We start from the raw sequence: 22,348 nt of genomic DNA, 5'->3' as shown, positions 1-22,348 counted from the left end.
CATTTTTTCTGATCTGTAACTTCAAGACAGCAGTCCAACTTTTGAAAGAGAGATATCTGAAAGTTTTGAGATGGGTTTTTGGTCTTTTTTTGTTTTTTAAACTCTTAAGGAATGCAGATTGGAATAAGTTCCTCCAATGTGCTTTTACAGTTTACATTTTCTTAATAGATTGATTTTAATTAACTAGGAACCACGTCTCAAGCTGTACAGGAATTTAGATCTTGAATGAAACATTAACAACTGAAACCACTATGCTTCTCAAAAGGACTAAGAAATGGCCTGCAACATTTCACAGGTAGGAGAAGCTGGGCTGCTAAGAAGGATCTCGTCCCTTACCCTCCACATCAGCCTCATCTCATCTATTTCCCCAGTCTGAAAATATTTGTCTTACTCTCCTTCTCTCCTCCAACTGCATCTTTCCTCCCCCGAAAAAAGGAGCAGGGGGAGCATCCACACCAGCCCGATGGATGGATGGATGCATGCATGCATGAAGGTGGAGAACAGGTGTGCAGGGCAATCCCTCCTAAGCCCTAACTTTTCAACAACCTGCCCCCTGAGAAATGGTTGCTTGCCCTCAGTTTCTTTGACAGGCTGGCCCTAGAGATTTTCCTCCTGAAATTGGCAGTATGTAACAGCTGCCCAGGGCCAAGTGGTCCTCCACTGCTGGGTGAACCCCTCAATTCTTGGCACAATGGCTCCTTTAGCCTGTATGACGTAATGGAAACACCACTTATCCCTGTGCTCTCATCATGCTTCTACTGCGCTTTTCTATCCTGCTGCTGTTTCTCCACATCCTTCTACCCACCGTGCCATAGCAATTCCTCACTCAGTGGCCTGTATCATCTTGGCTGTAAGACAGTAACTTGGCTATGTATTTTTACCCAGGCCCAAGTCTATGACTAGGCAACACTAGCTACTCCTTCCATGGAAACCAAGAAGTCAGGTCAGGTTGATGGAGCTGTTGTTTATGTAGTACACTGTCTGGCAAAGGGACTGTAGCCTAAGGAAGAACAATGAATACATAAAGAGATCTATTGAAAAAAGAAATGATTAACTGAGCCATTCAAACAAACTGATGTATGGTCCTGTTGGCTACCCTGAGAATTAGCTAGTGAAAAAGCCAACTTGCAGTCTACAGATAACTTAAAAAGGGAACACTCACATCACTCAATTCAAAGTACACATGTGCCAGGGACCTACAGCCAATGACAGAACTCTCCTTGGTTCCCATAAGAAACACCTGTACCAATCCTGCAGATAAATGTAAAAGCAGCAAATACTTGCCCATGATGTGTGAGTTGGTCTTAAGTGGTGGCCAAAATTTATGGCCACCCTTGCCATTTTATTCACTCCCAATGTTTTCCCATTGGAATTAACAGGATTGTCCTACACTGAGATTATATATTCTTTATTAAAAGAAATTTCTAACATAAAACCACCCCAAGTAGTGTGATAGACACAGGTGTGGCCAGCTTCCAAAGCTTCACAGTCATCAACACTGAGAGCAACTAAAAGTCTATAAATGGCTACTCAACAGGATGGCTAAATGGAAACTCCATGCTGAATGGCAGCAGCATGTCACCGAATACCAGTTGTGGGGGTGGAAGAAGCAGCTTATAGATGTACCTGGGACCTTGTTGGGCATCGTGGGAAGCAGGAAACTGGATTGGATAGACCTTAAAGTTTGAGTCAACAGGACTGTTATGGACTTAAATACAAGAGCTTTGGGCAAGCAAGAGGTGCCTATTCCCTTCAACAATGGGACAATTCCCTATCCCAATGGTTCTCAAACATCCTACTACCATGACCCACTTCATCCTCTGCACTAGGCTGCAATTCGATGCTCATTGTTGCACTGTAGCTACTGGAGGCCACTTCCAGGTCACACCAGGCCCATGACCCATTCCATTGGCCTCCACAGACTCCAGAAAGCCTTTTGGAAGCAAATCTGAAGTTGTGAAAGCAAACTGGAAGTTGCTTCTAGTCACTCCACCAAGGCATTCTGGCCCTGCAGAGGCCAATGGAGTGGGTTGTGGGCCCAGTGTGATCTGGAAGCAGGCTCCAGTGGCTCCCAGTAATACTTTGAGGCACAACAGTGAGCATCAGGTCATGACCCACTGCATGTCAGGTTGCAACCCACCAGTGGTTCACAACCCACAGTTAGAGAAATGCTGCCCTATGCAGTTATTTCCGTTGCATGTATGGAATATTTCAACATACTTAAGTGAATGAGGTAGCCTCTGCTCATACAAAATTCTGTGCGAACACTGGAGCTACTTAATAAAATTAATTCATTTTCCTAAGGTATGAAGAGACAAGTCAATACATTCTTTTTTCCACCAAGCATATGACACTTGATTGAAACTTTGTTGCTCTCTTGCTCTTAATATTGTATTTTTAATTAGTTAGTGTTGCACTGTTTTATTTTTATGAGTTGATGTTTTTCTAATTGTTAACTGCCTAAAAAAGAAGTTTTGAAGAGTGAGGCAGAATACACTTTCCTATAAATAAAATGGACTATATTGTCACTTATTTCACTGATCCTACTCCATTTGGCAAGTTTTCCTAATTTTAAGAACTAATCTCTAGCAAGTTATATGAACAATATTCCACATTGTAAGCACCCTAAATTTTAAAAATAATCTCTAAAATTACTCCATTTTGCAACTGCACTAAACACACGAACTCTTAACATTCCATGAACTACAAATTAAACAAGAGTTAAGGTTAAACACATGTAAAAATAAACCTGCTGTTTCATTGTGTTTGGAGATATAAAAGAAATATTTGGAAATTGCCTGCACAACAGCAACATAAAAAGTGTGTGGTAAAGGACCACAATAGACAGAAACGGGAAAAGTCATACAGGAGAAAATTCTTGCCTTCCATCTTATGATCCTATGTTCTTTTTTAAAATTCCATTGTAGATTACAAAGATAAATGTTTATGTTGCTAAAGGTAACACCGTTCTGGTGGCTTATAAAGAAAAAGGAAGAACTGCAAAGGTTACAGTAGGACAGAACCTCTTTCTGTGTCATATTCTTTAAAAAGGGCACACACAATGGTGATGTGGGAATCCAAATCAAACCAAGCTCAAAAGACTCTTTCAAAGACAAAATTTCCTCAAGAAACACACACTCCATTCCTCTCTTCACTCTAAATTATGACCATTTTTTGTCGTTTCTATAAATTGCCAATTAAATTATAACGGGGTGCATCAACACAAAGCTTTATGTTAGTCACATTACCTGACAACCCCAGTCTGCAAATTCAATTCAAAGCATGGCTTTTTAATTTTAGTTTACAACAAATACAATATGATGGTGGTAGGAAGAATTCATTCTGGAGAGGGAACCCACGTTCCTGAGGTCAACTCCCAATCTGCAAACTATAGTTTGCAAGGTGCCAGCATATCTGTGGTAGTAAATGAGCAATAGATGGGCCACAGATTGGTTTAAATGGCATATTGCTCTTTCCATTCCTTGCTACACCTGTGACAAAATCTAGAGGAAGCAGATATGGATGTGGATATTGCTCCCATGACTTTGCTTAGGCTAACTCAGTTCAAACATGCACCAGAGGTACAGGACACGTGACCACAGGATATATTGCAAGTGTTGGATATGTGGAAACAGATTAGGAAGTGTGTGACACCTGAGTTTACACTGATGGAGACATAACGGTACTTTAAATACAAATACAGCCTGTAAAGAATTTCACTGCTTTCACAGTGGACTGCTTTGCTGAAATGAAAAACCTATTTTTGTAGCTTTTTTCATAATGTTTTCTCCTATGCTTTCTTTTTTTAGGTTCTGCCTTTCCAGCACCTCAGTTTTGTGAAAGTCATATGGTAATACTTTTATATATTGCAAAAATGGCTCAGAACTGGCATGAACAATCCAGACTTGAGGAAAGGCAATTTTAGAATTTTATGAAGAGAGTTATGGAAACAATTTTATGAAGTCAAAAGAGACACACACAAAGAAGAGCAGCACCACATCATGGGGCAGACATTCAGGGTTGTTGTATTTTCTTTTTTTAAGACAGTTTCAACATAACAGAACAAACGCCTTCTTATGTAGTGACATTTTAATTACGTCTACTCCTGAGACACATTAAAAAGGTGAAATCTGCCTATGCGTGCCTGGCGAAAGGAAGCTAGGTTGCTAGACACAATAAAATGAGCCTGTTGCATCTAAACCATCAAAACATAGACGTCTGGTTTGTAGGTTAAATAAAGCTTCCAAGGAAAGTTAGGTCTAATATTACCATAGTTGTGGTCAGGATGTTTGACACAGAACAAAACGTCCCAACATACCAGGAAGCATGAAGCATTTTATAGAGTAGCTGGCAAATGTGTGTAAAATCATTTATTTGCTGCCCCATTTATCATCAGTAACAGAGTCTTTACAATACTTAATGAATGAATATTTGAAATACAGAAAGTTTCTGTTCCAGCAGTATGCCTTTAGAACTACATGTGGTTTCCTCACCAAGAGAGAAATTGCCAGTGCCTCACTGAAAACTATTGACTCCGCTCTAGTCATTTTTCCTACCTTGGAGCTAACTGAAAGCTCACACCACTATAAACAAGTGTAGGAAACAGTTTCAGGGTCATATGCCGTCATAGAATTGGAAGGTACCCACAAGGTCATCTAGTCCAACCCACAATATATCATACCATGCAAGTTGCAGGGCCAACACATTTTAGGAGTATATTAATACAATTTGAATACTAGGACTACGTTACTTGTGGTGGACATGAGTCACTTTTAAACTTTCTTCTGCTGAAACTGCTACTCTCAAATATGGGCCAATCTTTGGAAATTCTTTATAAATAGTATGTACACACACAGGGAAGAGAACCCAGAAAGTGAACAAACCTTTAAAAAAAAAAGGTTCATCCTTTAGCAATTTAGTATTCACCTATTCCAATTCAGAATACTATTAGGGACAGAAATACACTTTGATTAAAGTTAAACCTGAGAGTTTCCAGATTTGTAACAAAATGAACAAATTGCAAAACATTGCATGTTGCTAGTAAAACTCTTGCTCTGAGTTTTATGTGCAAATTCATATTACATACAGGATAAACAGACTTTCCCCCCCTCTATCAGCAATTCTTAAATTAAAAAAAAGAAAATTTGAACTGACCCAAATTTAAATTTATGGTGCTTTGCATAGTAAAAGCATAGTTGTCCTTTGTCTCATAAGACACGTAGGTCTTTCCTCCTAGTATTTCTGCTGCACAGACAGCGATTTTCTTAGTGCTCAGACTACAAAACCTTTGCCACATTCGGAATACTACAGCTTACCCAACTGGCACGTAGTCATAGCTATAACAAATAACTACAACCCGTGGAAAAGTGTATATAAATATTCTTAATAATAAACTGTGAGTACTATGTGCAATATGGTTGCAGGACTGTTATCGATCATTGGGTAGCACCTGTGACTCCACTTACCTGTGCTATTTTATGAACATCAGCTTTTAATTTTGTAAAAGATTCATTTATTTTAGAGGCTGAAGAATTCCAAGTTACCACTCAAGCACAGGAGTGCATATGTATCCTATTGTTACGCCTGTGAAACCCACCTACTTCATATGCCACAGTGGCTCCCTTTTGTGGAACTTAAACTTTTTTAAAAAGCTGCACATTCTCCTTCTCAAATCTCCCCTTGATTTTTTTACTTTAAAGTTGAAAACAACTATCAAACATGTATCAAGCTTTGCATTTAGTGAAAACAGGGTACTATGCTAGTTGGTTAGCAGTGGGTGCAAGTACTGCACTAATCAAAATAAATTTGGGTGTTTTTTTAAATGTTAGATATAACAAGTCCAAAGTATAGTACTGCAACAGTGTGCATGTGATTTAAAGAAAGACAGTCTCAAAGATAAACAAGTTAGAAAGGAAAAGTGAGGAAGGGGGAAGACCACACTCATTTTACTTTACTATCACACTATTACTACCTCTTATTCCTTCGCATCTCCAAAGCACTTGTTGATTTCCTTGAGGGCTTTATGTTTTCCAGAGGCGGTGGTTTAATAATAGGTGTAATGAGAAGGGCATCCAAGAGTGGACGATAGATACTATGATCAGAGAGTCTAGTGAGCATGTAAAGAGAAGCCAGTTATCGAGATAAAACTAGAAATTTGACCATATACAGGTGTGCACTGCTTAACAACCATTCCCTTAACAATGGGCCACATATATGACAGTGATCAAAGCACAATAAAGATGCTCTTAATGAGGCAATCACAACTCCTATAGCCTGCAGTAGAAGGTCTATTTACACAACAGAGAGGCTCTTGATGCAAAGGCAATCTATCTCTAGTAGCCTGTGCAGCCAGCTAGTGTCTGGCAGGGAGTGTCTGTTTACACAACAAAAGCAATAGATTGGACTGAATGCTCACTTAATGTCCTAATCAAATAACAGGGATATCATATCATAACAGTGTAGCATACCTATATACTACAAAACAGAAGGTTGAGCTCAATAATCATAAAAATATGCTATTAATAGAAGCAGGCAAGTGTCTTGAAACCATCTTTTTAGAACAAGTTTAAAGTTTTATAGGAAGAGATACCCTAGTTTGAAAATTTGATACAATTCCAAAGTAATGGCCACAGCTTGAATGTGATGGGTAACACAGGCCTACAAAATGAGAGTCAGAAAAGTTTTCCCCAAACTTTATGGTGGTTTGATATGAATTTGGGGTGCTGATTCCAAAAATGGCATCTGTTTTGCCCTATCACGTCTAGTTTTGTCTACACGTCTACATCTACGCCATGGTGTAGGCTTCCTCATGAGGAAGCTGCTTGAACCATTCACTAAAGAGGCTATGCCGTGTCTCCAAAACTAGATGTGATTGGGCAAAACGGATGCCATTTTTGGAATCGGCACCCCAAATATACCCAGGAATTGGTGTAACATTTAAGGAAGCAAGATGTATGTTGGCATGTGTAATCAGTTCAAGGCATGTGCAGAACATATAATATAGCTAATACCAGGGGTTCTCAAAATGTGCACTGTGACACCTTTGGGTGTCGCAGCATACTCACACAGGCACTGTGGGTTGACCCTGGTCACCCCTCATACCTGTTCCCACAGCTGCCACCACTTTGTAACTTGTGAGATTTTGTGCGCTCCAAGATGGCAGCACCCAACTGTCACAAGACTAGGGCACTGCATTTAAGATCTCACCATATCTTGTGAGATTTAGGCACCACCATCTTGGATCTGTGAAACCAGAAAGAAAAGGCTGCTGGAACATTATCACCCAGGTACATTTGGGAACCACTGGCTTATATTGTGTATACTTTTAAAGGGTGTACTAGCAGCAATTTTACCTGTGCTGTGATCCAAATAATTCACTTAATGGTTATTTTATCCCTTTGGAGAAAAGTTTCTTTACGCTTTCTAGCCACATTCAGGCATTTTCCATCAGTCTGCCTTTATTTTTTATTACCCACCTTCCTTTCCTCATATTGTGCAATTTCCTTTTCTTTTTGATGAGACTTTTAATACACAAGTTACAGTTTGACTTTTGTCCATATGGTTCATACCACAAGTAATTCAGTGGATTGTCACATGTCTTTGGCCTGCAGACACTACTGTGGTTTGATTTTTAATAAGAACTCTCGGGAAGGCTTTTTCCTAAATAGCCTTCCTGTGCCTTGTCTTTGTAGCCTGGGGTAGCAGCAGTAGATATAAACTGCCAAGGCTTTTCCCCGTTCAGCTGCTGAACCAGTAAAGGGAAAAAAGGAACAGAAAGATGTGTGCAGGCTAACCACTAGGTGCTACCCCCTCCTTGGTCAGCCTCCCAGGAATCCCATTCCCTGACACCTTATCAAGCACAGCAGACATGTCTCTGCTAGCTGGCCTCACTTTCATGTATTTAAAAGGAGAGTCACCAATGTTCAGAGGTTCCAAATTGACATCTACCTGGCCCGTAAAGCAACAGCAGCAGACACAGAAGCAGCAGCACTACTTCTAATCTGTGGTGATGCTCCCTTTGGAAGTAAAGTAGAGGGGTTGGGAACAAATGTTGGAAAATGTTTCAGTGGATTTTCCAGCAGCATATCTGTAGCACAGAAGCTTTGATCCAAATAAAGAGAAAAGTGAAGACAGACACACATAGAAAATTACACAAGAATATTTTATACAAGCAATTTTAAAAATTCATTTGTAAACTCTGAAGCCAACTTGCATACAATTAAAGTTTATATATTAATGAGATTTACATCAATGTGTTCAATAAACTTTCAAGTCTATTCCTAAACAGAGAGAGGAAAACCATGCTCAGTCTGACCATGCTCTATATAGGGTGAAACAGTTGACCCTTGACCCTAGCAATCACATAAAGGCTATGGCCTTCACACTCTGGCTTGTGGACTTCTTGAAGGTATCTGGTTTGCCACTGGCAAGGGGATACTCCTCTACAGGAAACTTGGTACAACACAGCAGACTCATTCTTAAAACACTTTAATTTATAAATAGGTCTTATTAATTCAACAGAATTGACATCCTAGGAATATGTTTAGGATTGCACTCTTCAGGATAATTTATAATTTAGGACTATAATTTATAAATAGGACTTCAGGACTTTAATTTATAAATAGGTCCTATTAATTCAACAGAATTGACATCCTAGGAATACGTTTAGGATTGCACTCTTCAGGATAATCTTGAAAACTCACCACTCATATGGTGATACTGTACAGGTGTGCTCCAGTATCTGCAGATTCCGGGAAGCTGCACTGCCTCCAGAGGCTCTTCTGAGCCCTGCTGAGGCCGCATGAATCTGCCTGCTCCTCTACAGGCCTCAGAAGGGGTGTTTAGGCAGAAAACCATCACTTCCAGTTTTATTTCCAGAAGTGACTTTTTCAGCCTAAACAGCCATTCTGATCCCCACAGAGGCTGCAGGTGGGCATACACGTGTTGCTTCTGTGGAGCTCAGAAAAGCCTCCAGTGGTGAGGGGAATTCAGCTCCCCTTGCCTCCGGAGAGTGCGGTGGGCCCCCCACACCCATGGTTAGGTGAAACTGTGAATATGGGAATCTGTGGAGTCAGGGCCCCCTCTGTACTGCTATATTTAACCAAATTCAAATGGATGGAAGTGTACATCCTATCATGTTGTGCTTATGGCAGAATTACATTTCCAAGAGTATTTACCTTCAATACCTACAATCTGTGGAACAAAAGGTGCATCTTAGCATGCACTGAGACAGTGTTAAGGCCACCAGGGTCTGGCTGTTAACAAATTTTTACAAGACTGATGCATATGTTTTCCAGATGCTCCTCTTGAAAAAGATAGCTAGGCCTTAGGAGATCTTGGCCATTTACAGAGTTCCAGGATAATACAGGTTGAGAATAATTATTCGAGTGGGTTCCAAGCATTCACATGGATGGCAAAAAAACGCACTATAACAAATCAATTTAAAAAACAAAGTTTCTTTGCTCAGGTGATTGAAAAACAGTCTTGCTGACCTTTTGACTGGAAGATAAGGGTAATTAAGAAGACAATCCATCAATCAGTTGTCCTCCAAGCGCTTCACTCAGTCCCTCCCTTCACCAATGCAAACATGCTCAGGGGGAAGGAAGGGGCCGCTGGAGAGAGAAGGATTGATGGATTGTCAGCCAACTGCCCCCCCTCTCTCATTAAGGAGGCTATTGTTAAAGGACTGTTCAGTTTTTCAAACTGATTTTAAAGGGGTGCATTTTCCCCTTCTCTAGGGATCAGCACATTCCTTCTCATTTGCAGTGGCCATTCCTTTTGAGTCAAATCCTTGTATAAATAGGCTGGACCTGTAGTTAAAAAATTTCCTTTCCATCTCCTGAAATAAGCAGACCCAAGTCTAAGAGCTTCATGTTAGCACAGTGGCTTTCCACAAGAAAACTGTAAAGAAAATGTAATGCCATAATATTTCATGCCCTCATGTTATCTCTGGTGGCCTTCTACGAATTGAACAGGAAGTAACATGTTTTTGATCTAGACACAACAGTTAAAACTGATAATGAATAACTCCATGTTTTAAAAGAAAAGTAGCTGCTCCTTCACTCAACAGTAGAAGAGTAAAACCATATGATGTTATTTTGAACAATGGAACTTGTTGCATTAACTATGTTTTTAAAAGTTGCTGGTCCTCCAAGGAAAAATCAGTGCAAGTGTCAGGATGCAACAGGATGCTGCTGCCATTGCTAGTGGCAGAGGTGGTGCTCTGTAAGAATCCCCTCACTCTTCTCTCCAGACCCAGCCCAACCATGATGCTCAGAAAGATCCTGGCCTCTCGCCAGAGCAGTAGGTTTGCAGTGATTCACAATGACCACCATTATTGTGAATCGTTGTGAAACACTGTAAACGAGGGCTACCTGAATTTTCTCTTTTTATGGCATTTCAACGACATACATAGAATGTTTCATTGTAAGAAAATAAACAGTCAGGTTTTAAATGGGCTAGGAGTTGTATACCTGTCAGGAAGCGGGGCTACCAATACAGATTTCAGAGGTTGGACTAGGGAAGTAGATTCCACTGATGCAACTGGGAATACAAGTGGGTCAGAGGTCTGAGTTGCCACTGAATTCATCTCTGGTAGAGTCTTTTTATTACTTGCTTCATTTGTCCACAACCTTGTAGCAGCTGGGACACTCAGTGGTGGAGAACCAGTTTTGATCTTACTTGACCTTGATCCAACAAGAATTATGAAACATTAACACACACAAGTAATACAGTAGTTTTAAATGTTTCCTAACAGAGGGTAGAGCACAGTATTTGTACTGGGGAGAACTTTTATTTTTTGGAAAAACTACAATTTCTCAAATGACTTGCTAGATTAGAGAAGATCTAGAAATGATCTATACCAGCAGTTCCCAGACTCTCTGGGGTAAATGCTGTCAGGGGATGGGCAAAGGCAGCAATGCGATTGCCATGATTACGATAGGGATAAAAGTGTTTTTAAAATTTTACTATTAGCAGTGCTGGCCTTCTTGGGGGGGGGGGCGCGGTGCAGGGAGCCCATGGACCCTTGCACCTCAAAACAACTAAAATAGTGACTGTGACTTGATTTATGATCGTGAAACCAGAAGTGGGTTGCAACAGGTTTTTTTTTTAGTTGTTCTGAGGCATGGTGAGCACAGCAAAGAGTTCTGAGGGCTCCTCGCACCCCCAGAAGGCAGGTTATGCTAATAGCAAGTTTAAAAAACCTTTTTATTCCTGGCAGATGTACAATTGTGGCAACTGCATTAAGGGCAGACACAGAGATTCCCTGGCTGGTGCATTGCAACTCCCCAGTTTGGGAACCTCTGATCTAGATAAAAGTCTCTAGAAAATTTATGTTTGGCAGATATCCTAATGTTTCATCTACCAAGGTAATTTCAGAAGTCTACTTTGGATCAAAACCATGAGTATTCACAAAATAGTATAAAACAGGTGTGTCAAACTCATTTCATACAGAGGGCCGAAGTTAGCATTCCTGGTGCGTGCTGAGGGCCAGAGGTGACAACACTAAGCAGGTGATAACACTTAAGTTCTGGATCGCTAAAAGGTTTTGGATCCAGATTTATTTTTCACTCACTTGAAAGCAGACTTTAAAGAAATTACAAAAGATCTGATCTGAAAATAATTGTTTTTGGTAGCTCCTCAGAGCCATATTCTTGCTCTGAACCCAGCTGGATCATGTATAAAAGGCACTGCAGAACTGCTGTTTTTTGAAGACACAACCTTTTGGAAGGACACAATACCCCTCTGCCTTTCTGGTTACAGGATTCTGGTTATTCCAGAACATTTAACCATTCTGGTTAAATTATTCCAGAAGAGAACTGGGGGGGGGCAAAATCCAGGGGGGGCCAGGCCATGATAAATCTATACTGCACTTCCAGGGAGGCTTGAGCCATGGGAAAACTATATAATACAAAACCGTACAGTACAAAAATTTAGGAGGGGAGGGCCCAATCAGGCACCTTGCTCTGGACCCAATGCAAGCTCTCAGAGGCCCTGTTCTGGAACAATTTCTTTGGCCATTCTGGTTATTCCAAGTCCAGCATAGCCAGACACCTGGCCCCAGAAGATGCACTGGGATGTGCAGAGTATGAATATTGGTTAGGTAGCAGATGGGAAAGACACTGGATAGAACAGAACAAAAGATGAAGAATTTTCCATTCCACTTCAGTCAAATCCAACAAGCATCAGTAGTTCACATTTAGTGATTATGCTTAATGATGTGATAGAAACAGGAGAATAAGAAAGAATAAAACTACCTAGAGTAAGTAGATACCGTTTTGGACAGAATGGCTACTTGACTGCATGCACTTGAAATATGAACTGCAGCTGGTGGATGAGGGGCACACTTGGGCAAGGCTTCCAGAGGATTGTCGAAAAATTGTTTTCTGAAGAATAACATTTTAAAAAGTGAATTTACACCTTGAAGTTTCATTCATCAGCAATCCTTTTAAGGTCCCTTCTAATATTCAAATCTATATTGGAGTGTACGTAATTAATAATTTGTGTTAACTTAATGTGTATCAAAGTTTTCAACAAGCTTTCATTCAAGCAATACCACACTAAGCATTTGATCTGATAACTGTAAAATAAAACTGCTATTCTGAGAGCATCTGCTTTGGCAGAGGAAAGGCAGGGTAGAAATCTTTTAAATAAATAATAAATAAGCAAAGGGATCACTAACCCACCTATGCTCTGCTTATGAGCATATGCTCATATGCTCTGCTCTGCATATGCTCTGCTTATGAGTTTCAGAATACCTCGCTGTCAACACTGATGATGGAATTCCAGCCAGTAGACCTTTTCAGTACCTAATTGTTCATATTGCATGTTTTACTGTAGATATCACATGCCTATCCAAAGATTTCTGGTAATTTTTGGTGGCCTTAGCATAACACTAGTGATGGAATTTGCTGAATTTACTGCTGGCAATACTTGTCGTGTGTACAGTTCACTTCTTTCACTCTGAAATGTGATTTTATAGTAATTTTCAAGAAAACTCAATATTTTCAATTTGGAATATTATGGAAGCACCGGTTCCCAACATGTGAATCAGGCTTCCCAAAAGACATATAGAGAATTGGTGAAAAGATTCAAGATATACCCAAATCCTCCTTCTCAAATCACTGTGTGCATTTTGATTGGATCAGGATTCAGTATTCTGATTTGTTCCTTTCCAATCATTGACAGCTGCAGAGGAGAATATATGTCAGGTAACTGATAAAGACATGGAATTAGTGATGCCTTTATATTTTGGCCACCATGCAAAGGCACAAACAAAACAGTGAAAGGAGATCAATGGGACCTATAAGCTCCTCTAAGAATGTCGCCCCTTCCAAATGAGTGTTTCTCTCCACTCCTGTCACCTTCTCAAATTCATACTCTTAGACTTGAAAAAATGATTACATTTCCAGTTGAACACACCAAGACCATACTTAGCCTTTTTGTTTTAATTCTTTTCTTTTGGAAGAAAAACAAGAACAGAGTACACAATGAAATGAAGTCCTATAAGTAAAGTATGAGTTGCTTCCCTTTGATTAGGTTGGCAATAACTGGAATTATCTATGCAAAGTTGTTATTTAAACTGATAATCAAGGGCTGTATCCCACACTTAATAATAATAATAACAACAACTTTATTTATACCCCGCCCTTCTCCCCAAAGGGACCCAAGGCGGCATGGGACTTAGACTGCATGGGAAATTCCCCACCTCTTCCATCCCACTGCAGGATCCAGCAGCACATAAAAATCCACTCCTAGGAGTCAAGTAACCCACCAGAGCAACATGGAGTATGGCATGTTGGTTAGGCCATGCTGGTAGGTAGGCGCGGCATGTAGGCCATGCCGGGGGGGGGGGGAGCAGCTCAAGTCAGCCTCTTCCTTGGAGTTCCTTCCATTTGTGCAAATCAAAGTTAGGTTCATGTAAATCAAATCAAATTTAACCCCCATTTTTCAGTGACAGAAAGCAAAAGAAAGATAAATGAGACAAATGATGAGTATTAAGAACTACAGTAATGTAACCAGGAGGAAGTCCAATACCTTGTGTAAGATAAAGTAGAGAGATCAGAACCAGACAGTTTGGCAGTAGAAACAGCGGGAAGATCTGTTACCACAGTATTAAATGAAGTTGCTTGTGCCCTGGTCGATGGCAGCTCGCTTTAATTCCATCCCCAAAATCAGATAATAAACCAGGTTTAAACGAAAATCTTAAGTCTAAATCTATTGTGATTGAACACAGATTACATTTGTGCACAAAATTATTAATCTACTACTACAAGAAAATGACATGGTGAAACACTAGTAGTATCACTGCCAAAAACAGGTAGTTACTGCATTATATAGATTTTCCAACATTCATTTGAAATGGTAAGAACTGGGCAAAATAAAAATTCAGCCTTTTGCAAGGATTCTACACTTACTTTCATAACAGAGGTACAAGATTCTTCTCACTTGGCTGCAAAAGAGGAAGAGCTGAGACAGAATAGCCCACTCCTTTTGGTTTGGTTAGATGAGCTGAGCTTTGGCTATACCCCTTCCAGAACAGTCTTCTCAGTGGCCATTCCACCACGTCACTATGTAATTTGAGAATTTTGGTACCTTCTCTGTCTCCTCTGTATCATGTATATTAAATTGTTAGCCTGCTGGCAAGGTCTATATAATGCTTGAATTTGTGTAGCGCACCTAGAAAATGCTAGAAGTAATAATGATAAACAAAGCTCTACCCTTATATTTTTAAATGTTTTGAAAGCACTATTTCAAACTACTAGAACATCCTAAAAGCACTTTTTTCAAATGTTAGAAGCTTTAGTAAGAAATGGCACAGGAGTCCAACTCAATAGCAGCCTACCACAGAGAATACCCTCTATAACCAATCTCCCTACTCTCTGCACCTTTCCAGGCACAGAGGGGAAGAAATACTTCTTTACCCAGCATGTAATTAGTCTGTGGAACTCCTTGTGGTGATGGCATCTGGCCTAGATGCCTTTAAAAGTAGATTGGACAAATTTCTGGAGGAAGAGTCCATCACACGTTACAAGCCACAGGTTCAACCTCCTGATTTTAGAATAGGATACCTCAGAATGCCAGGTGCAAGGGCTGCACCAGGATGCAGGTCTCTTGTTGTCTTGTGTGCTTCCTGAGGCATCTGGTGGGTCACTGTCAGATACAGGAAGTTGGACTAGATGGGTCTTTGGCCTGATCCAGCTGGGCTGTTCTTATGTTCTTAGGAGGGCTGTGTAAGCACAATGTCATCCCTACGGAGGGGACTGGAGGGGCTGGAGGGAGGGGACTGGACTGGCTAGGGAGGGGCCCTTAACCTTTTGCTATTTGGAAGAAAAGGGCACAGTCTCAGTTGCCCTCCACTGATTCCCCTGGTTCAATCCCAAATGCAATGAGATCATGCCATTTTTCACAAAAGTGATCTTTGTCCTTCAAATTTGAAGGAATTAGCACACTTGAGACTGATTTTTTATGTTAAGTCATTTTGTATGCTTGTTGTGAAATCATGCCACAAAATTAGTTTTCACAAGTTTAGTCACATGAGAACAAACAAACTTAGAACAGAGAAGCAGACCTCTGAACAGGTAATAGTAATGGTGGCTGTTCTGAAACATCAGGTATCTCGCAGGTCTGGGTAGCTACTGAATGGGAATGTTGCATCTCCAGTCCGTTAGTTAGGCCTGCAAATATGCTTTATGCACAATAATACAGAATGCACACAGTTTATGCTACCAGACACACATTTTTAGGCTACATAATATTCTATGCCACCCACAGAGATACATACTTCCTGTAAATGTTTCCAGATGCACTTCAGGGTGCTAGTGGTTACCTTTAAAGCTTTGGGCCACCGTATTTGAAAGGACTGCCTTCCTCCACACAAGGCCCATGCAATAAGATCCTTCCGTGAGACATTCTTGCAGGTATCTGTCAGAGGTTCAGTTGGTGGTAGTCCAGTGCAGGGCTCTCTCAGTGACAGTCCCTGTTATGTGGAACTTCTCACCCTACGAGGTGAAACTGGTACCCACTTTGCTAATTTTCAGGCACCAACACAAGACTTTAAAAAAATTCTAGCAGGCCTTCACTGGTTCATACTAACTGTACTCCCCAACCTTTTGAGCTGTATAATTTTGATCAATCTGCCTGGATTGGGTTTTTCAATGTGCAGCTATTTTTTGTTTCTTAATTTATGCTGTGGTTTTATTGTGTATTGTAAACTTCCTTGAACTTTCATTAAGAAAGATGGGATAACACTCTTGAAATAAATCTTACTGATTTCTATTGGAATATTTCGGCATTCAAACTCAACATGAGTTTATAACGGTGAGCTTGCTATTTAAGAAGAAATTAAATATTCATGCCTAGCTAAACGAACTTTGTCTACTCGATCCAAATATGTCAAATTAACTTTGCTTTTAAAATTATAACTGTTTCTGTCTCCCAAATGCTAATCTAACTAATCTAACTCAAGAGACTTCCTTGGTTATCCAGAAGTCTATGTCCAGTATGTCATAGTGTCCTACTCACTGTTGCCATCTACATAATGAAATACACTATTATTACTATACACATTACTATAGGCAACCAAGAAAAAGATCACTCTCTCTCTCTCTGGCTTAGCTATACATTCACATTAGAGGGACCATGTCAACTGATGCCCTATCCTATCTTATGACCCTCCTGGTAGATTTCCAGATACCCACTGTAACTATCCAGTGAGTGTTGAAATATAGTGATGCAGGGATAATCTCCCTGGATTCAAAGGTTCTTGGTCAAGTTGGTGCCAATGTTCCTACTTTGTGGTAGTCAGTCTGTGCCGCATGGTTTGAAACTGGCAGGAATTGCTGGGGGGACAAATGCTCCATGTTCTGTTGCTACTGAACTGGGCGAAGGAGAATAGTGATAAGGCAGCGGTAAGGAAAAACTGGGGAGGGGAGGGGAGAAAAGAAACTGAGGTGAACGAATTTCCATTAAGTACAATAAGAAAGTGGGGAAAAGCTAAAAGGTGAGGAGAAGGCAGAAAAATATATATGAATGCGGTACAGAAAACACAAAAATATTGCCCTGATTGCTAAACCTGTTGTTTTCAATAAAACCGATACGTGCACCATCAGCAGAAACCATCAGAAAAATATTTCTAGCTCAAACACTGTATACGTAGCTAATGGATAGCAGCTGAGACTGGAACATAATCTGGTAGCCATTAAGAGCTTCCAAATCTTCAAGCAGAAGGAGAGAATGCATTCAGGTAAGTTGGATGCTTGTTGTGCCAGGAAAAAAAAGGTTTCCTTTCTTGGACGACACGAAAATGATGACAGACATTATGAGCTTGGAAGCAAGCGAGTGGCTTTCCATTCCCTTAAAAGAAGTCAAAATTGTACCAGACAAAAAAAGCCTACTGGAGGTTGAATTGCAAATGCAATGTAAAGCAACAGCCATTTGTCTTTTGATGCAATGACTTGGGCATGGGAAGTAGTTGAGCTGGGTCAGGAAATAAAAGATGGGGACACTCACAGACTGAGTTGCAGATTTGCAATGGGGCACAGAGAAAGACAGCATGGTGAAGACAGAGAAGGGTTTAGAAAGAAACTCTCCTGCAGGTCAGAGAGTGAGAGAGAAAGGCGTGTGCATGTATGGTTTAGAGTACACAGAGAAAAAAGGAGGTTGGCAGAGAATGGGTTGAACAGAAAACACTGTGTTACAGTTGTATCAAGAGTGTTTTCATATAATTAGTTTAAGAAAAGTAGCCCTCCTGAGTTAGCCATAAATTACAAAACTAGGAATTACCACCAGAAGGTTCTAACATTTAACTTCAACTACCAACATTTTTTCGTGAGAAAATTGTGTTCAGTACTGTTGGAGATCAATACATTCTTCCAGACAAAGGGCACAATCTTAACCAACTTTCCAGCACTGACTAAGCCGTAATGAAACCCCCAAGGTAAGGTAACAAACATGCCCTTAGCTTGAGGAGGTCCCCTTGACTGCCTCCCCACTGCAGGATGCAGTGCAAACCACACTGACACAGCAGTTTCAGTGCTGGAAAGTTGGTTAGGATTGTGCCAAACTTTCCTAAATATTTACAGCAACCTAACAAGAAAAAAGTTGCATGAAACTTTGTTTCAAGTTCTGTTCCCTGTCTGTGCAGTTTCCATGGAAGACATTTCAGTGAATTTTGCTGGTTATTTTCAAGGAACTAGAAATTTTGTACACATCTGAGTGGCTTTGGATGTCCAAAGAAACATGAGGATTCTAAGCATTTCCCTCTAATGCTTGAAATGAAACCATCTCCTGCCCTCCACCTTCTGCATATTTTGGCAGTGGGAGACATGAAAGTTTCATTTCAGGCGTTACAGGGAATTAGAGAAAAAAATGCACAAGTCGTAAGCATGTCTTGTCTCTGTTCCTCTTCACAATTCCAAAGCCACTCTCAGAAATCTTTTAGGAGTACACCCCAGAGAAGTATACTCTCCCTGTGAGGCAGAGGAGGAGAAAAGGAGAAAAGCAGGGCCAAGACCCACCATTGTCACTTCCAGCTGCTGCTGCCTCCTTAAGGAAGGGCCGTGCTGCTCCTCACAGTGACCACAGAAATACCCTCATCCCCCCGTTCCCTCATTAAGATTTCCACCACTCAATAGGGAAAGGAAAACTGCAGTTGTGAACCTAGTTGGTGAACACTAATCCTACCATGTCCTATGAAAAATGAAAGCTCAGATTGGCTATTGCAAATGAAAGCTTCATATGCAATTTATAGCACACAGCCAACACTAAAATGAAGCTTCAGAAAAATATACTTTATAATAATATCTGAAGAAACGAGAACACAATGCTTCTGATTTTAAAAAATCCTCTCAATACTACACAAAAACTTCATTTTCCTACATAATTAAATTGATTTAAATTTAAATGCAAGTTTAATTAAGCAAAGCACAAAAAAGACCAAGTCAATGATGCTTTTAGATATTAAGTCTACATTTACAGGACAGTATTTTTGCTGTGGTGTACATGCATTAAAGGTGATATGAAATTTAATTAATGCACCACAATATGTTATTTAATGAAGAAATAAGAATTATTCATAAATGAACATGATACAGAAGGGTTTTTTTTTCCAAAGTCAAAAGGATTGTGCAAAGTTTAAATTGAACTTATTTACCAAGTAACCAAAACTTAGATATTAATACAAATGGAATGTGTGTGCCCGCATTTTTGTTTTATTGTTTCACATAACGAAAAGGACTTGCACAGTTTATTAGTTTCACTGCTTGGCATCATACATTTCTATTTTTCTGCACACGTGGTCATTAATGTCAAACAAGTGAACAGTTACCTCAGATCTCCATTTTCTGTTTGACTTTCCCTAGAGATAATTCAACAAACAGTAAGCTGCAAACATTGTTATGAAGTATATATTATGAAGACTTGCATTCCCACAAGCTTCACACCATTGGAAAGAACTTCCAAACTAGTAACCATTTTTGTCAAGGCTTCTGTTGGTTTTCAACATGTAAAAGTATAAATAAAACAAACTTTTCAGAAATATGTCTTTGAAAAGGATTCTGTTTACGTTCGTCTTCCCAGAAACCTACTATAAATAGGAAATGCAGGGATTTCTAAATGAAATAGGCCAAGATATATTTGTTTTCAAGACAAGACAAGGGGTATAACTCTCTCAGCAGGGTCACAGTACTGTCAATGTGTGTGTGGAACACCTGTGCACAGAGTTCAAAAGGACCTCAAAGAAAAGGCAAGGGGAAAAAATTAACTTAAAGGCAAAATTTATTATATACTCTTCAAGCTTCACAAAGCATAAATTAATGAATATGCATTTGCTATAATACATTATATTACAGAGTAATATGCATCACTGAAATTGCTTTTAAGATCAAAAAAATTCACCCTGCAATAAATAATTCTACATTCATTATCTCATACTATTTTCATCTCTTGAGTTACCCAGCCCCGTTCCAACATTTTCCCCCCTTAGGTCTCTCCTGTGTATGAAGCGACAATTCACTGAAGCAGAGCAGAGTTGCATTATGCTAATATGGCAAAAATCGATTTACTGTAACAAAAAAAGTATTCTTACTTTACTGCTTTTAAAACATGTACATTCTGCTCTAGAATACACCCACTAAGATTTTACTGAATTCAGAGTCACATAGGAAAGCCCAACAACTACGAAAGATGGTTCCACTGACCATTTTTTCCAAGTTAAGCATTATTGTAGCCAGTTTCTTTTCTCTGTACTGTAACAATGGACAAGAATTCAAGTTTTGCAACTATAAGCCACTCTCCTGGGCAGAAAAAGAACCCTTATTGTCTTCCAAGTCAATCATGGGTATTCTAAGCCACTGTAGTGTTGACTGTCTAATTAGATATTCATTTAAAGCAAAAGAAAATGATCGTATTCCTACACATTAGTAGGAAATTGTTAGAAAAAAGTATAGAAAAGACTAGATTTCCTCTTGTTAATGGTTTTCATTTCTTTCTTTGCAAAGCGTTTGAAAGAGAAAGAGGAAGAAGTAGGGGCACGTGTTTTAGTATTGCAGCTTGCAAAGTCACTGGACGTTAAGGACACGTGCTGAGACTCCATGGTGCCAGTCACGTAATTTTGTGTATCTGGGGCCTATGACGTGGAGGGGAACCTTTTCCCTGTGGAAAGAAGTGATAGGAGAGAGAAAGAGAGAGAGAGAAATAAGAAAGGAAAGAGACCTGCATCTCAACTACTTCATGCATGGTTCAAAACATGCAGAATTCATGCGCTAAAGGTTTCGCCTAACTATCCTTACAGTCTAGTGTAGTGGTTCTCACACATTTAGCACCGGGACCCACTTTTTAGAATGAGAATCTTGTCATGACCCACCGGAAGTGATGTCATCACCGGAAGTGACATCATCAAACAGGAAATTTTTTTTAACAATCCAAGGCTATAATCCTAGCCACATTTACCCAAGAGTAAGTCCCATTTACTATCATTGTCAAAAAAATATACATAGTAGCTTGTTAAAAGTACAGGTCTGTAACATTTCCCCAAATGCAGTCTCAGACAAGGGTAGCATCAAGTCTAATATATTAAAAATAAAATAATGAAATGAATGGGGACCCACCTGAAATTGGCTTGAGACCCATCTAGTGGGTCCTGACCCACAGTTTGAGAAACACTGGTCTAGTGCAAGTTTTCAGCTTTAAGTGTCAACAATTCTAACAAGGTTGGCCCACATTATTAAACAAATCGATCCAAAAGAGATGAGCATGTCCTGCTGCATATGCTGTCCTAGGCGTTCAAATTAAGATGAATCTACCATCTTTTTGGGAGCGGATTGTAAATTTCTCTATTTTTGTTTGGCTTTTGCCCCTTACATTTTGGTAGTCTCCATGCTGTTTTGGCCTCTTATGTATTTTAAGGTTGTTTTATACTATGTTGTATAGTATAACATAGCACTTTGAGCACCTCAACTGCAGAAGGGAGAAAGACAGGATATAAATAAAATAAATCCTGCTGTTGACAGAAGAAGGAAGAAGCATCATCATAATGTAAATATGGAAAACAGTCACCTCAAGAGATGACCCAGGTGGAAATACAGTAGGATATTGTATTTCATACAGTCCAAAATTTCATAAAACCACAAGAGAGTAAAAAAATAAATAAAAATCAATAATGCATGAATGGCGCAGAACAATGAAAAAAACTAGACCTCATTTCCAAAACCAGTTCAGCTGTTACTACCTTTCCCCACTCTAGAGAGGCTACTTATTTTTTTTTCCTTGACTCAAGAATCTTCTCACTTCTGACAAAGAAAAGGTTTTTGGCCAAGGGTTTTAGATCTCTAAACGAAAATTCCATGATCTACTCTATTGCCTAACAACGTGCAAACCACCTACATCTAAAATGCAAGGATTTTACATACATACAGCTAGCTTCATACCATCAATTAAACCATGCACTATATAAAACACATCAAGAATGTCAATTCATTTACTTACTTCGTCTTCTTTGGATTATCAGATTCAGGCTCTTTCACTGTGAAGAAATGAGCTACATTACTTTCCATAGAATAGCTATAAACATTTTTCCAGTTGTTTCATTTTTCTTTAATCTAGACTTGATTTTTGTCCCACCATTCACAGTTGGTATCAAGACAATTAAATGCTAAGGACAACACAAAAAGCTTTCAATATAATCAAATTTAAAATAGTAATTTAACATAATCAGGGGGGAAATCTTCAGCAGTAGCTCACAAACAAAAGGCTAGGAGGAACAGGTTAACCTTGTTGTGGTTTTATATAATGGGGGGAAGCAATACCTAAACTCTCTGAGATAGCACATTTCCCAAGTTCCTGGCTATCA

At 39.6% G+C, this 22,348-nt stretch overlaps 1 protein-coding gene across 5 annotated transcripts in view; it reads right to left on the bottom strand.

Annotated features, from left to right (window-relative positions):
* Positions 1-22,348, bottom strand: part of PDLIM5 (PDZ and LIM domain 5) — a 158,017-nt gene that overhangs the window by 48,092 nt on the left and 87,577 nt on the right. The window contains exons 8-15 of one of the 5 annotated variants that reach the window (XM_066631594.1): positions 21,985-22,021; positions 19,328-19,357; positions 15,572-15,688; positions 14,038-14,154; positions 12,258-12,386; positions 10,473-10,685; positions 7,948-8,100; positions 5,972-6,106 (exon numbers count right to left, since the gene is read on the bottom strand). In XM_066631594.1, coding sequence (XP_066487691.1) covers positions 5,972-6,106; positions 7,948-8,100; positions 10,473-10,685; positions 12,258-12,386; positions 14,038-14,154; positions 15,572-15,688; positions 19,328-19,357; positions 21,985-22,021 — 931 coding nt within the window. The remainder of the gene's footprint in view (positions 1-5,971; positions 6,107-7,947; positions 8,101-10,472; positions 10,686-12,257; positions 12,387-14,037; positions 14,155-15,571; positions 15,689-19,327; positions 19,358-21,984; positions 22,022-22,348) is intronic. The other 4 variants (XM_066631590.1, XM_066631589.1, XM_066631591.1 and 1 more) reach the window with 4 other exon arrangements.

This window comes from Tiliqua scincoides, chromosome 6 (assembly GCF_035046505.1).
Source record: "Tiliqua scincoides isolate rTilSci1 chromosome 6, rTilSci1.hap2, whole genome shotgun sequence".
NCBI lineage: Eukaryota > Metazoa > Chordata > Lepidosauria > Squamata > Scincidae > Tiliqua > Tiliqua scincoides.
Note: the sequence above shows the minus strand (reverse complement) of the source record. Positions and strands in the feature narration are given on the sequence as shown.